Raw genomic sequence first — 17,413 nt, 5'->3', positions numbered from 1 at the left:
TGCAAGAGGCAGCTGGCCAATGTTTCTCTCTCATCGACGTTTCTAGCTCTCTATCCCCCTCCCTTCCTCTCTATAAAAAAAAATCAATAAAATATATTTTAAAAAGAAAAAGAAAAAAGAAAGAAACTACTAGAGGTTTTTGATAATAGAATCATGTAGACACTGAAGTAGGATTTAGATCATGACATTTAAGGAAGACTAATATGTCATAATTACATAGGACAAAAAAGTCACATTAATAAGTTCCTATGTATGAATGAATGACAGTTTGAATTAGACAAGTATCAGTGGAGATGGAATACATACTATAAAGCTCTCCAAACCTTATAAGACCAACAACCACAAATCTCAAGAGCTCTTTTCCCACAGTCAGAAGGTAGTTGATACTCAAATTGCAATAATATTATTATACTAGAGGCCCAATGCATGAAGGCTCGTGCAAAAATGGGCCTTCCCTCCCCTGGCTGCCAGCACCGCCTTTGCTCTGGCCCAGAGCCGGCTTCCCACACTACCCAGAGGCCTGGAGCTGCTGGGGCGCTCAGCGCCTGTGCATGCAAATTAACTCACCCTATTTGTTGGGTTAATTTGCATACTCACTCCTGGTTGTCTGGTGGACGTTGTGAAGGCATGGTCAATTTGCATCTTTCTTTTACTAGGGTAGGTGACAAAGAGAATGCAAAGTTTTATACTAATTAAGTACTACTATGGATAAACAATAATATAATGCATAAAAGAACAGCTAAGCTTTTGAGAACTAAGTTGAAATTAAAAGTATGAACAGAATGGAACAGAGGGAAATCTTTCCTGGTAACACTAGCTAATGATTTTATTTATTTTGTTGAAGTTGATTAAAGAAATAAGACATCATAACATCTTGTCCCTAAATATATCAATGTGCACCTAAAAACAAGGAAAATTCCTACACAACTCATACTACTCAAACTTAAAAGTATGAACTTTTAAAATTAAAAGTATGAACTTTTAAAATTAAAAGTATGAACAGAATGGAACAGAGGGAAATCTTTCCTGGTAACACTAGCTAATGATTTTATCTATTTTGAAGTTGATTAAAGAAATAAGACATCATAACATCTTGTCCCTAAATATATCAGTGTGCACCTAAAAACAAGGAAAATTCCTACACAACTCATACCACTCAAACTTAAGAATTAACACTAACTCCTTAAGGCAATCACTAGAGGCCCAATGCACAAAATTTGTGCAAGGGTAGACCTTCATAGTCCTGGCTGCTTTATGGCCCCATGGGCCTCCCCCACCCACTGGTCATTCTGGAAGGTTGTTCCACCATCTAGTCTAATTAGCATATTAGCTCTTTACTATAGGATGGCCCTCTTAACTTATACAGTTACATACAAATCAAGACAACATGGTCTTGTGTTGTTCCTCCCCCAAAGCAATTCTATACCATACTCTTTGAATTATTAATGGGAAAGTTAGCTCTCAAGATTAGTCAACTTTGCCCTGGCTGGTTTAGCTCAGGGGGATAGAGCGTCGGCCTGCAGATGGAAGAGTCCCAGGTTCAATTCCAGTCAGAGGCACATGCCTGTGTTGTGCTTGATCCCCAGTAGAGGGCATGCAGGAGGCAGCCTATTGATGATTCTCTCATCACTGATTCTCTCCCTCTCCTTTCCTCTCTGAAATCAATAAAAATATATTTTAAAAAAGATTAATCAGCTTTGCAAATCCTTTGGATCTCACTGACAATATGATAGAATCTCCTGTATCCCTTAAAAAATGTATCATTAGGAAATGCTCATTTGACACTAACAACATAGAAGTTATTGGAGTTTCATACATAGTGTTTCCATAAGACTTTTAAGAGTTCTCGAGAGTACTTTCCAAGTGTCATGGGTATGGATTGAACATCAGCAAGAACCATGGCATGCTCAAGACTGCCCTTAACAGAACCAAGACCTCTGGCCACTGTCAGATAATCTGTCACTATAAGCTATTTGTATCCAAGCCAGATATTTATTGCTATTGATCTGCCTGGTCCTAGCAAAAGACTTTTGTTCTCCCAGACCGGGACTTTGACCTCAATTAAGTTATGAATTTCAATCCAATAGACTGCTCCACTTACCCTACTGCTCTCCCTGACTGGATTAATTAGAATTAGCTAGGCCCAGAGTCACCCCAAGCTCCTCATGGATCATGTTATTTTAATAATAAATAAAGGAATAGCTGCAATGTACAAGAAGTATTTTGAAAGATTGCTCATCTAGAAACATCATTCAGGACCTGCCAATATCAATTTCTCTGACTTTGATTACCTCATTTACTTTTTATTTCTCTTCCTTCACTGGAATTTCTCTTTATTTCAGCTTTCTGAACATGTTCTTTGCACAGAGAAATCAAAGTCCTACTTGTCATTTTAGCACTTTGCTGCTATTTTAGGGTTTCATTAGAGAGTAACTTATCAAAACAAGCATTTGCAAAAATGTAACTTAAAACATTTAATAATCTCAGAGCATCAAGAAAAAAATACCATTATTTAGGAAAAATAGCAGTCTTTAGCTAAATGCACTTTTCCTATAGCTGATTAATGGGTTGAAAAGAAACAAATTAGAATGTCACTGAGAAGGCAATATCCAAGCTTGCAAAGCATAAAAATGTGCAAACATATTTATTTCTAATTCATAACCCATTGGGACAGATTATATATTGGCCAATGAGAATTCTAAATCTTGTTAATATCAAGAATAAATGGTGGGATCAGGATTTGCTAAATATACGCTGTTCTAACTATAACTTACCCCCTAAATATAAAAATTATTTTAAAATGCAAAGAATATTATAGCCCTAGCCAATTTGGCTCAGTGGATAGAGCAGACCAAAGGGTCCCGGGTTTGATTTTGGTCAAGGGCACATACCTTGGCTGTAGGCTCCTCCCTGGCCCAGGCCCTGGTTAGGACTCTCATATCTTTCCCTCTGTTTTCAACTCTCCTTAAAAAATCAATGGAAAATATCCTTGGGTGAAGATTAACAATAGCAACAAAGAATATTCTATAAGAATGTTCACATTCTGGAATGTAGTACTTGGTATTTAATACTAAAATTGTAATATTTTAAGAATCTATAAAGAGAATTCTAAAAACTATTTGCTGTATCAAGTAATGTTTTTGACAAAAACTCTTTTCTTTGATTATTAACATTTTGAGTTTTGATTGGCTCTAGGAACTATTAAGAAAATATTTAACTAGCATGCCTAAGTGCATAGTAATTTCAATATTAAAAACAATGCAAAATCAACTCGCCTTCAAAATACCAAGAACTGAAATGTATTTGAAAGGCATATGATAAAAATAAAACAATTATATATTTTAAAAGTATAGCTATTGGATTTAATCTCCATACTCCCATATCCTTCTTATTATCACATGCACACTCACTTGAGTTCTGTAGGTTATGTAAAACTTTATTTGTTTAAAGAGGAGTTTTATATTTTCCCATGGAAAGGTTCTAAGCTCAAGTACTAGTAAACATTTCTTTTTCAGTACCCAGACCATATTAGTAATATAGGAAAAAAACAAACTGTGTGAGGGCTGGACTTTACAATGTGTGAGAGAATCAAGGATTAAAGAAATAATTTGAAGGCTAAGGCTATTTTCAGCAGGAAAAAAGATCAGATGACAAAATGTATTGTGTTTTGACAAAGAGTGGCTGTTTTCACACCTGACTTTCATTATTGCATATTCTTAACTGGAATTAAAGCAATTATCCAGCAAATCACACAGGTGATTTAACACATTAAGCCCATTCTTTCCAAATGACCCTTTAGAGTCACAAGGACAAGATGTGAGGGAAAACAGTAAAATTTAACATATTTACACCTTCACTTACAATTGGAATATCTGAAATGTAGAAAATGACTTATATATGGGAACTACATTAGAAAAATTATATATCTAAAATTGCAAACATTATCTGAGAAACTAATAAATAGCAAACAGTTTATAGCAACAAATATAATATTAAGTACTTAAAAACAAATGAATAAGAAATGTGCAAAACCTATATGAGGAAAAAAATTTAAATACTGAAAGACACAAAAATAGACTTGATCAAAGGGAAAGCTATTGTCTATACTTGAATAGAATGACTAGTATTATGAATATGTCAGTTCTTCTTAATTTAAAAATTCAATGCACTCTCCTCCAAAACACCAACAAGCTATTTCATGGAGTTACACAAACTGATATTAAAGTTCACATAAAATACACACTCAAGAATAGTCAGGCTCTCTCCTGCTGCTTTTGTAGCTGAGGCATTTGCTGTTTTTGTACACAGGCTGAGGATTGAGAGTGGATACTGGAGGAAATAAAATTAGTAAAACTTTTGGAGGTTGTGTGGGGTTGGCTCAGCAATTCAAAAATTTTAGAAGTTCCAAACACAAAGTGCTGCTTTGCTACATGATTTATTTTATGAGCCTTTATTTTATGGCTATGTGGGAAGCCAGAGTTTCTAAAAAAGCACACAAGCCCTGGCTGGTATGGCTCAGTTGGTTAGAGCTGTGGTCGGCAAACTGTGGCTCTCAAGCCACATGTGACTCTTTGACTCCTTGAGTGTGGCTTTCACACAAAATACCACAGCCTGGGTGAGTCTATTTTGAAGAAGTCCATTAGAAGAAGTTTAAGTTTAAAAAAATTTGGCTCTCAAAAGAAATTTCAATCGTTGTACTGTTGATATTTGGCTCTGTTGACTAATGAGTTTGTCAACCACTGGGTTAGAGCACTATCCCATATACCAGAAGGGGGTAGGTTCCATTCCCAGTCAGGTTATATACCTAGATTGTAGGTTCAATCCTAGTTTGGTTGCTCCACATATGAGAAGCAACCGATCAATGCTTCTCTCACATTCATCTGTGCTCTCTTGCTTTCCGTCTCTTTAAAATAAATGAAAAACATATCCTCGAGTGAGGAAAAGGAAGGAAAGAAGGGAGGGAGGGAGAAAGGTAAGGGCACCCAGAAAACTATCCTGCTGTTTTGCAACGTTTCAAAGACAAAGTCCTGCCGAAACCGGTTTGACTCAGTGGTAGAGCGTCGGTCTGCAGACTGAAAGGTCCTGGGTTCGATTCCGGTCAAGGGCATGTACCTTGGTTGTGGGCACATCCCCAGTGGGGGGTATGCAGGAGGCAGCTGGTCGATGTTTCTCTCTCATTGACGTTTCTAGGTCTCTATCTCTCTCCCTTTCTCTCTGTAAAAAATCAATAAAATATATTTTTAAAAAAATAAAAATAATAAAATAAATTAAGGGGTCAAAGTTGTTAAGGCAAAATAAATATAATTAAAATGAAGGGTATATGATAGAGCTTTTTAAAAAAAAAAAAAAAACAACAAAAAAAAGACAAGGTCCTATTGAGGAAGAGGGCCGTTCTCAAAAAAACAAATCTCAGCCTGAACACATTTGCCAAAATGAGACAGGAAACTGGAGAACAAGGCACAAAGCAGAAAAAATCAGGCTGAATTTTCACCAGTCTTTCGGCACAGGGAGGCAGAGACCCCATAGGCTCACAAACAAAAGCCCTAATGAATCTCCCCCAAGATATGTAGGAAAGCAAAGGTGGACTAGGTCCAACTAAAGCTACAACCTAACCCAACCAGCTCAATTCCTTATTGGCTTGAGGTGCCAGCCCCTCAACCTATATATCTGACAGAATAAGAGGTGCCCTCTTTTTGGGGAAAGTAACACTCACTTCAGTTTCTGGCCCTTTATACATAATGTGTAATCCTATCTAATAAAGAGGGAATATGCTAATTGACCCTCCTGCTGTCGCAAAGATGATGGCACTCGTAGCCAATTAGGAGGGAATGTACTAATTGACTGCCCCACCCTCAAAGATGGTGGCACCTACAGCCGATAAGGAGAAAATATGCTAATTAACTGCCACACCCTCAAAGATGGCAGTGCCTAGTCCCCTCAGCCTCACCACGCGCCTGCCTCTGGAGTTCTCCAGTCCCCGCAGTCCCCCAACTGCCCAGGGCCGGCCCGAGGTGCAGGCAAGCGTTTCTAAAAAAGCACACAGGTAACCAGGCCGTATTTTGTTATGGCAGCCCAAGCAAACTACTAGGTGTAACAGTTAATAATGCAGATTTTGTAATCAAAGAAAACACGATTAATTTCAAAAGAAACATCATAACTGCTTTATTTAAATGTCCATCACTAGCTACACATTTCCCCCATCTTTAGTTAATTTGTGGATACCATCCCAATAGAACTTTTCTTGTTTTGAGGCAAACCATTCAGAGATCCAATTTTCCACTTCTTCTTATGATTTGAAGTGCTGCTCAAAAAGTGTGTGCGCCATCGATTGGAACAAGTGGTAATCTGAAGGAGCAAGGTCTGGTGAATACAATGGGTAGGTTAATACTTTCCAGGCAAGATCTTTTAATGTCTTTAACTGGTTTTGAAGTGTGTGATGGTGTGTCATCACGAAGCAAAATTAATTTGCCGTGTCTTCTGGAACATTATAGTCATTTCATGATCAAAGTATGGTTCAAATTGATTATTTGTTGTTGGTAGCAATCAGTAATAACAGTTTTATCTGATTTTAGAAGTTCATAATACACCACACCTTCCTGATCCTACCAAACACAGAGTACTGTCTTCTTTCCGAAGAGATTTGGCCTTACAGTCAATGTTGATGGTTGACCTGGATCAACCCATGATTTTGTGCATTTGGGATTCTCAAAATAAATCCACTTTCATCACCAGTCATAATTCAAGTAAAAAAAGACTGTTAAGCCAAAACCAGTTTGGCTCAATGGATAGATCATCAGTCTGCGGACTGAAAGGTCCCAGGTTTGATTCTGGTCAAGGGCATGTACCTTGGTTGGGGGCACATCCCCAGTAGGGGGTGTGCAGGAGGCAGCTGGTCGATGTTTCTCTCTCATCGATGTTTCTAGTTCTCTATCCCTCTCCCTTTCTCTCTGTAAAAAAATCAATAAAATATATTAAAAAAAAAAAAAGACGAAGCAACATTTTACTGATGACTTTTCAGTTTTCCATTTGTCTTTTGTTTAGTTGATGTGGCACCCATTTTCCTTCCTTTAATCTTTCCCATTGCTTGTAAATGATTGGAAATAGTTTACTAAACGTTTAATCTTCCTGCAAATTGTTTTTGAGTTTGACACACATCTTCATCCAATAATGCTTGTAATTGTTGGCCTTTAAACTTTTCTGGTTGACCTGTTCTTTGTCTTTCACATCAAAATCATCACTTTTAAAGTGTTTAAATCAGTATTTATAAGTGAGATAGAGCATGTTCAATATAAGCTTCCTGAAGTACATGATAATTTTTTCTTCAAAATATTGAATTAAAAGTTCCTGTGAATGCTCTCTTTTTTGGGGCACAAAATTCGACATTTTTAAGTGTAAAATATCTATGATGTTAACATCTTCAGCAAATTTGACATATGAAGGTTTTGTTTTTAAAAAAATATATTTTATTGATTTTTTTTTTTATAGAGAGGAAGGGAGAGGGAGAGTTAAAAACGCCGATGAGAGAGAAACATCGACCAGCTGCCACCTGCACACTCCCCACGAGGGATGTGCCCGCAACCAATGTACATGCCCTTGACCAGAATCGAACCTGGGACCCTTCAGTCCACAGACCGACGCTCTACCACTGAGCCAAACCGGTTTCGGCGACATATGATGTTTTGAAGCTCGTTGTCAATACAACAAAAAAGCATACATATCAACATATGTGTAATTCCATCTATTGTAAAAAAAATTGCATTAACTGGTACACCTAATAAGATAGAGAAATAACAGTAAAAAGATAGAAAAATATATAAGATAAACACTATACAAAGGAAAGCTCATGTGGCTATATAACTGAACAAAGTACACTTTCAGGCAAGAAGATTAATAAAATTTTTAAATGGCCACCTCTCAGTGGGAAAAGGATAATTCAACAGGAAGATAAAACGATTTTAAATTTGTATCTAATATCATAGTTTCAAGATATAGAAAATGAACAGAACTAAAAGGAAAAGCAGATAAATCATAAGAGATTTTTAACACAATTCTCTTAGTAACTGATAAACAAATAGATAAATCAATAAATATAGAATACCTGTCTAATACTATTAACTAACTTCACCTAAATTATATTTGTGGAAGACTACACCAAACAACTGCAAAATAGTCTTTTCAAGTGAACATGCAACATTCCCCCAAATCCTATATAATAAAGAGGTAATATGCAAATAAACCTTCACACCTGCACAAGATGGCTGGCTACAACCAGGCCGGCAGGGGTGTTAGTGAGGGACGACCAAACAACTATACAGCAGGCTGCATGGGGTGATCAGGCTGGTGGGGGGCCATGAAGGGCAACCAGGTGGGCAGGAGGGGCAGTTGGGGGCAACCAGGCTAGTAGAGGGGGGCAGTTGGGGGAAACCAGGCTGGTAGAGAGGAGCAGCTGGGAGCGACCAGACAAGAGGCGACCAGGCCAGCGGGGGTGGCAGCTGGGGGTGACCAGGCTGGCAGAGGGGAGCAGTTGGGAGCAACTAGACCAGGGGTGGGGGGGGCCAGTAAGAGGCGACCAGACCAGCGGAGGGGAGGGGGTGCAGTTGGGGGCAACCAGGCCGGCAGAGAGGGCAGCTGGGGGTGAGTAGGCTGGAAGAAGGGGGCAGTTGGGGGTGAACAGGCCGGCAGTGGGGGCAGCGGGGGTCATTAGGAAAGATCAGGCCGGGGGGGGGGGGCAATTAGGGGCAATCAGACAGGCATGCAGAGGCAGTGAAGGTCAATCAGGCTGGTAGAGGGGGGAGTTAGGGGTGATCAGGCAGGTAGGCACGTGAGCAATTAGGAGCCAGCGGTCCCGGATTGGATAGGGTGCAGGCTGGGGATCCATCCTGTGTAGGAATTTCATGCACTGGGCCTCTAGTACATCATATAATGGGCCATAAAGCATGTGTTAATTTAAAAAATATTGAAACTCAAACAAACAAACAAACAAAAAAATATTGAAACTCTCCAGAGTAGATTCTCTTATCATAATAGAATCAAACTAAAAATGAATATAGAAAAGAAAACTGTAAAATTCCCAAATGTCGGCAATTAAACATACATCTGGATAACCCATGATTCAAAGAAAGAAATCACAGTAAAAATTTAAAAATATTTTGACTAGAGGATAATAAAAATACATCAAAATCTGCTAAATGCATTTAAAGTGGTGCATAAAAAGAAATTTATACCTCTGAGTACACCTATTAGAGAAGAATCGTTGAAAATCAATGATCTAAGCTTCCATCTGAAGAAGCCAGTAAAAGAATAGCAAATTACATCCAAGGAAAGTAGGGGAAAATAATAAAGAGCAGAAATCAACAGCAGACACCAAATGTATAATGTTCTTTGTCCTCTTACCTCCAATTTTAAAAATAAGGGCTCAGTATCTGAATAGACATTTCCCCGAAGAACATGTAAAAATGGCCAATAAGCACATAAAAGACGTTCAATGTCATCGACTATCAGGAAAATGAAAATCAAAACACAATGAGATGGCATGTGATACACTGGCATGGCGATAATCAAAAGACAAATAATAGTGTTGATAAGGATGTGGAGAAACAGCAACTCTTACATATTGCTGGTGAGAATATAAAATGGGCTGTCTCTTTGAAAAACCATGAGCAGGTCCTCAAAAGGTTAAACACACAGTTACCATATGGACCAGCAATTCTACTCCTGAGCAAAATGCAAGAGAAACAAAAATATATGTGTATATGTCCATCCTGAAGAATGTTCACAGGTACTTTATTCATTATAACCAAGTGGGGGGGAAAAACCTTAAAAATGAAATGTCTATCAACAGGAGAATGGATAAATTGTGGTATACAGTAAGTGGCTAGATTATTATCATCTCTGAATGCATAATAATCTGGCCATCTGGCCACTTGGTGTGTGTGTGTGTATTTTATATATATATATATATATATATATATATATATATATATATATATATATATATATATATATATTTTAGAAGCCCAGTGCATGAATTTGTGCATGGGTGGGATCCGGCTAGACTGACCAGGGGGAGGGGACATGGGTGGTTGGCCAGCCTGCCTGCTGGTTGAACTCCTGGTAGAGGGGATAATTTGCATATTAGCTTTTTATTATATAGGCTATACACTGAGTGGCAAGATTATTATAATATGTGTTCAGAGATCATAATAATCTGGCACTCAGTGTATGCTTGCAATGAAATGTTACACAGCAGTCAAAAATAAAGGAACAAATGATATATGAACAACATGTATGACTGTCACAAATGTTATTGTATTGATCAATAAGCCTGATCCAAAATAATATGCATTATATGATTCCAAATATTTGAATTTTAAGAGGAGGTAGAACTAACTAATTGGTGGTGAGATAAATCAGAATGGAGGGTGGAAAGACTGATGTTGATAGGAAGTAGGTTTAGAAAACAAACATTCTTGGTGTTTTGGAAATATTCTAATTTGATATGGGTGGTAGTTGCATATACGTATACATAAAATGATCCCATGTTTATATTACTTTGCATTAAAGCTGTGGCAAATAAAATTATACATAAATACATTAAGTTATATCCTTAAGATTTTTGTACTATATGTACCTCAATGAATGTCTTTTATAGCTCCTCTATCTATCTATCTATCTATCTATCTATCTATCTATCTATCTAAAAGCCTAAGTGACTATTACGATCAGTCGCTATGATACGCACTGACCACCAGAGGACAGACACTCAACACAGGAGCTGCCCCCTGGTGGTCAGTACGCTCCCACAGCCAACCTCCCGTGGTCCCTTTCCCCCAGCCAGCCGACCCCGATAGGTCCTGATTGAGATTGGGTGAGATGGCCCCACAGCCCCCAATTGCCAAGAAACCCCACCCGTGCACGAATTTGTGCACCAAGCCTCTAGTTTTAAGTAATGAAGGAAAGCTACTCTATATACAATATTGTACCAAGAACAGTATCTTTAAAATGTTATATGTTAGTAGAAAAGACAAAAATGAGACAAAATGTACTAAAATTTCACAGTGGAAAGGTTAAGAGCTTGGGCTTTGCTTGCTTAAATTTAGATTTTGTCACTTAATAGCACCATGACTTCTCAAAGCTCCTATTTCTTCATCAGTAAAACACAGAAAATAATATACCTAAGTTGGATGAATGAGATGGTTAAAAGAGACAATACTATTGTAGTACACATAAAATACTTGATACCTACTAAATATTAAAGAACTATTTTATGTCAACAACCTACTCTTGTAATAGGTTTTTTTATACTTTATACCATTCTTGTGATTTGTTTTCTTCAGATGATGGAGAACTCTGATGCCAAATCCATAGAATTTTGAAGTTATCCTACAGGCTGTGCAGTCATTAGAGAGTTTTGACAAGGTCAGTGACACAGTAAAGAGCAGTATTAGGAAGGCTGTTGGCAGCAACATGCTTGGTGGACTCGGGGAGTAGACTTGGCAGGAGCAGCAGGACAGCCTTGAAGTGAGGATCTCATGTCATCATTTTAAGCCCCACAATAGCCAGGTAAAATCTAGAATTGTCATTACCCATTTTTTAGTTTTTAAAATATTTTCTATTCATTTCATAAAACTATATGGAATTTCTTTTTTTCTTCCAGATTCATTCATTTATTCTTTCATTCCACAAGTATTCTTTTTTTTATAGAGGTATAATTGACATACAACATTATATTAGTTTCAGGATCATCTCTCTCATGACTCAGTCTTTCTTAAACAACATAATATTTGTATACCGTATATTATGAAATAATCACTAAAGTCTAGTTAACATCTCATGTTTTCAAAATATTTTAGAACACACAGATGGTCACAGAGGGGCTGCGTTTGCTCTGTGCCATTATACTAACCATAAGTTTATGAAATTTATAAAACACGGAGTCCTTAAATGTTTCAGTACCACTAAAACAAAATAACTTCCTTTTGAATTTCATAACATCCAGTGCATAGTGTAGACATCTCATGACCAATGCTCCTACTCCTCCCTCTATCCTGCTTATTTCCTTAATATTATTTTATAGTAAATCTGAGAAAATGTAGCAATAAGTCTTCAACATTCAAATACTTTTTAATGTGCTTTGGGAGTAGCTTCAGTCTTTCACCAGGGCTTGAAAAATCAAAGTTACTCAAGAGGTCTGCGCGGTGTATATGTGTGAATTTAACTTATGTCTTTTTTTAAAAATATATATATTTTATTGATTTTTTTACAGAGAGTAGGAGAGAGTGATAAAGAGCTAGAAACGTCGATGAGAGAGAAACATCGACCAGCTGCCTCTTGCACACCCTCTACCAGGGATGTGCCCACAACCAAGGTACATGCCCTTGACCGGAATCGAACCCGGGACCCTTCAGTCCGCAGGCCAATGCTCTATCCACTGAGCCAAACCGGTTTCGGCTTAACTTATGTCTTAATGTCAAATATGGTTAAGAACTTAGCTTCCAGATTTGAACTAAAAATCAGTATCAAGCAGAAGAAAAGACAAAACAGTATCCACAATATTGCTAGATAAAAATTGAAATCTATAAAGGATCTTTCTTAGAAATAAAATTAAAAGTTCCAATTCTATCAGAATGTAGAAACTGCAGGGCAATAAAGTATATGAGATGTACTGAAGGGTAAAAATGACAGGAAAACACAGAGTAGATTATGACATATCTCTAACTACTACTCAGTTTCAGACAAATACTGTAGTAAACATTAGTCTTCAGATAGTTGATAACATTAGCCTGTTTCAGGTGGTTAGTTACCAAGATCTATGATCAAGCAAATATTTCTAACAAAATTGACTTTCTTTTTTGGCAGCCAGTAGGCCAGTCAATAATAATGTTGTTTAAGAAAGACTGAGTCATGAAAGAGATGAACCTTTACTTCCATTTGTTATGTTTGTATTATCTATATTTTCAAAGAGTTTTCAATATTGAAACCAAAGAAGAAATTACAAGGGGAAAAAGTTACTCTGAGAGCTAATTTCCAAAAGTCCCCTGTGACTTGGAAGCATGTTAGCAATCCAAAATGACAAAAGCAGAGCATTCCCTAACTGAAACTCGATCACATGACTTAGGATTGTCAATAACAAAGGAAAATCAAAACTAGGATCAATATAAAGTGGTCATGAGAATACAAAGATAAAAACAAACAAACAAAAAACACTGGCCAGGTATATAGTCCATTCTAAAAACCTACATGAAAGTTTTACTTTACATTAAAATTGATATTTAGTAAAGAATGTTCTATAAAGCCACATAAGGTAGTTTTTGGCTCATCTGCCTTATATTACCCAAACAAATAGAATACAGGAAACCCACAAGCAAAAACCTCAGGCTCTGCCTAACTTGGGGACATTTCCCTCCAAATACTCTTAAGAAATTAAAAATACTAATTCAAAAGATAAATGCACTCCTATCCTCATTTTGTAGCGTTATTTACAATAGTTAAGATAAGGAAGCAACCCAAGTGTCCATCAACAGATGGATAAAGAAAATGTGGTACATATATACACAATGAAATATTACTCAGTCATTAAAAAAAAAATGAAATCTTGCCATTTGCAACAATATGGATGGACCTACAGAGTACTGTATTAAGTGAAATAAGTCAGACAGAGGAAGACAAAATACCATATAATTTCACTTATAAGTGGAATCTAAAAAATAAAATAAATGAACAAACAAAACAGAAACAAACAAACTGAAGGTTGTCAAATGGAAGGGAGGTGTGGGGATGGGTATAAAAAAGGTAAAGGGAGTAAGAAGTTACATAACAGTCACAGGATGCAAAGTATAGCATAGGGAAAATAGTCAATAATATTGTAATAACCAGCTATGGCACCAATTGGGAAGGAGAGTTATCAGGAAGATCACTTCATAAATTATATAATTGTTTTAACCACTATGCTGTACATCTGAAACAAATATAAAATAATATTGAATGTCAACTGTAATTGAAAAACAAAAGTAATTTTAAAAATATACTTACAGTCCAAACCAAATAAAAGATATAAGTGTACCAATAATTTATTTCTTTTGTATGTTTTTTTTAACTTGGTGATGGTGGTGTTGCTTGAGGGGAAGAAGCAAAGGTTGGAAAGATGATATCAAAGTTCACAGAAAAATAAAGTAATAATACCAGGAAAAATTCTGAAAAAGTAGGAAAGGAATTTATCCTAAAAGATATGAAAACATATTTCGAAGCTATAATACTTTAAAAAGCACAGCTCAAACATTAATAGAAAAACAGAGCAATGGTACTGAATAGCCCAGAAATATACTAATGTGATGTAGGTAGTGACTGTTTAATAGGTACAAGGTTTACTTTTGGATGATAAAAATGTAGTGGAATAAGAGGGTAGTGATGGTTTTATAACACTGTTAAATTAACTAATGCCACTGAACTGTACACTGTACAATAGTTAATGGTAAATTTTACGTTATGTAGATTTGACCTCAAATTTTTAAACAAGCTCCACTTTCATCAACCACTCTTACCTGAGAGTTAATATCAGCTCTATATTGTAGCAAGACTGTGACTAGTTCCTTATGTCCTCGATCACATGCCCAATGGAGTAGAGCTCTGCCCTAAAACACAGAAAAAGAGAAATAAATTTGTTAATACAACTGTGAGGCCATATAAAAGATATGTTTTAAGAAAGACAGCGAGTAATAAGTAAAACTGGGTTAATTATTGTAAGAATGATGACATAAAATGCTCTATGGGAAAAGCAGTAAACTTTTCTAAATCAATGGGAAATCCTGAGTTCTACTTCTAGCCCAATGATCAGTTTCCTCCCTATAGAATGAAAATAAGGATAATATTTATTGAATGACTGAGCTGCAAGACAATTCTTTGAAAATTTTAAAGCACTACTTTATAAATGAAAAAGATAGTTTTCTTAAATTACCACATTTACCACTTCTGGTGAAAAGAAGTCTATTGAATAAAAAAAAAATGAACACTTAAACATACTCAGAAAATATAATCTAAGTGCAGTATATTTAAATCTGCTAGTTTATTCCTTAAAATGCAAGAAAACTTAATCAGTTTGAAGGTAAGTATTTCCTCTTAATATTCCAAATTGACACTCTTAAATATCTCAAAAACAGTATTGTTTACTTTGTTTTCTAGCTTCAAACTTTGACTGTAAAAGCCATTTGTGAAAGAGAACAGATGATTAACTGTTAGGAGAGAAAGTACTAAATATAAAACATTAACTGTTATCTATCAAAGACTCACAGTTACTATCAACTTGTTAATTCTGTTCTGCACCATCAGAAAATCTTGGTTTAGTTAATGAAAGAAGCTACTTGTTCCAATGAATAAACAAAACCCCAATAACTAAGGGCTTCTTAGAAGCAGTGAATGATGTATGGCTTAACACTACCTTCTGAGGGTGGTAGTGATGTTGTCATTTTTAAGAACTGGAATGTGTTTCCACATTAAGTTGAAATCCCTGCTTTATGTCATTTTAGAAAAGATTTAAGTAGGACAAAGTGGGATAAAGAAGGCTTTAAAGGAAAAAGCACCTTTCAAGAAAGCTTTTCTAAACCCACTTTATCTTCCAGCACCTATTCCAGCACCTATTAGTTCAACTAATTACAGTAGGATCCATTCTTGAAAAAACAACAAAGAATAAAGACAACTTCTTTCCTACGAATTGTTCTTTGCCTTTTCTTTCTTTTGCTCAATTTATTTTTATTTACCTGTCAATATGTTTTCCAATAGGCTTTTACTCAAAATCCAAACAGGAAGGGAAGCAGAAAATTAAAACGTATGGGCAAATCACTCAAAATTTGTTGTAGTAGCAAAACTATTTTGTTCAGAGCCCACTGGGAATTTTTTTAAATGGAGACAATTCTGTAACCCAAGTAAAAAAAATGCTCTGTGAAGTAGAGAACAGAGTTTCCTATATTAAAATTTCTGTAACTCTAATGACCTACTGTTAGCAAGGAACTAATTTCAAAACTCTCCATATGAATAACTAGCTATCCTAATAACACCCTCAGAACAAATACCAACATAGAAAATATCCTATAGTTCAATGTAATTGTTTTACAACTTTTACATTAAAAGAATCATATAACATTTCAAAGTCTCTATTATATTTAGTTCTAACTTTAAATGTGCATTTTATGGCTATTTAGTCAAGCTATTAACAAGAATTACTACATAGTTAAAATGATGTGTGATACACTTTCACAGGGCACCTACCAGAACTACCTACCAGAACTACCTACCAGTTAAGTAGGAAAATAAAATATTAATATATCTAGTACTTTTACCACAAGATAATTTCTACTCTTCCCCAGGTTCCTAGTTTCTCCTTAGCATTAACCCAGTAGGGTTACATCGATTAATAATAAAATATAAGTCCTGAGCTGTTCTGATGGGAAAGCAGACAAGCAACACATTTTACTGTTAATGGGAGTTATATTTTAAATTTCCCATATGTGGTGCCAAAAATTTACTTTAGGGGGAACACCTATGACTGGACCTCAGTAGTGATTTCCACTTTGGATATATTTTCCAGCAGGGCGGCACTGTACAGCAATGTTTTAAAGAGGATGATGTGCTCTCAGACACTTATACTATCCTTTTCAACACATTGCTTGACCTGCAATGTAATTAATTTTGGTAACACATTATTTTAATGGTACACTAATTAACCTTGAATTGGAATGAATTCTGCCAATGACTTTCTGTAGAAGTGCGGAAGATATCTATATTAAGGCTACTAATGATTAATATTTTAATGCAGTACTAAGTTCAAAAACAAAACTGGATCAAATATACTTGCAAATAATTAGGCTTTGAAATTTTTGCTTTAAAAATGTTTTGTATTATATTTAGCTCTAACCGGACTGGCTCAGTGGATAGAGCGTCAGCCTGCGGACTCAAGGGTCCCAGGTTTGATTCTGGTCAAGGGCATGTACCTTGGTTATGGGTACATCCCCAGTAGGGGGTGTGCAGGAGGCAGCTGATGGATGTTTTTCTCTCATCAATATTTCTAACTCTCTTTCCCTCTCCCTCCCTCTGTTTAAAAAAAAAATCAATAAAAATATTTTGTATTTAAATGAACAAAAACTAGCACAGCCAAGTGTCTGAATGGGATGACACTTTACTTATTCAAATAATAAAGTTCCCATAAACATGCTCTAATTTAAGATTATCAGTTCAAGTAATATGATAAGCAATAATATGCAGAGATTCCATCCTCATAGCCATTTATGACAAAATTAAACTAAACACCCATGGCTTCTTTCCCTTTTCTCAAGAAAAACATGAATTAAGTGCACATTAAAGTTATATCTGTTTAAAGACTTTATCCACATTTATGAAGCATTTCACCTATTTTTATATATAA

General features: G+C 36.0%; 1 protein-coding gene across 1 annotated transcript in view; it reads right to left on the bottom strand.

Annotated features, from left to right (window-relative positions):
- Window positions 1-17,413, bottom strand: part of ACBD6 (acyl-CoA binding domain containing 6) — a 125,258-nt gene that overhangs the window by 40,520 nt on the left and 67,325 nt on the right. Inside the window, exon 6 of the mRNA XM_036442121.1 lies at window positions 14,541-14,630. Within this exon, the coding sequence (XP_036298014.1) occupies window positions 14,541-14,630 (90 nt within the window). The remainder of the gene's footprint in view (window positions 1-14,540; window positions 14,631-17,413) is intronic.

Source organism: Pipistrellus kuhlii, unplaced genomic scaffold, assembly GCF_014108245.1.
Source record: "Pipistrellus kuhlii isolate mPipKuh1 unplaced genomic scaffold, mPipKuh1.p scaffold_m20_p_18, whole genome shotgun sequence".
Taxonomy (NCBI): Eukaryota; Metazoa; Chordata; class Mammalia; order Chiroptera; family Vespertilionidae; genus Pipistrellus; species Pipistrellus kuhlii.
The sequence above is the reverse complement of the archived record's forward strand: the minus strand, read 5'-3'. Positions and strand labels throughout refer to the sequence as shown.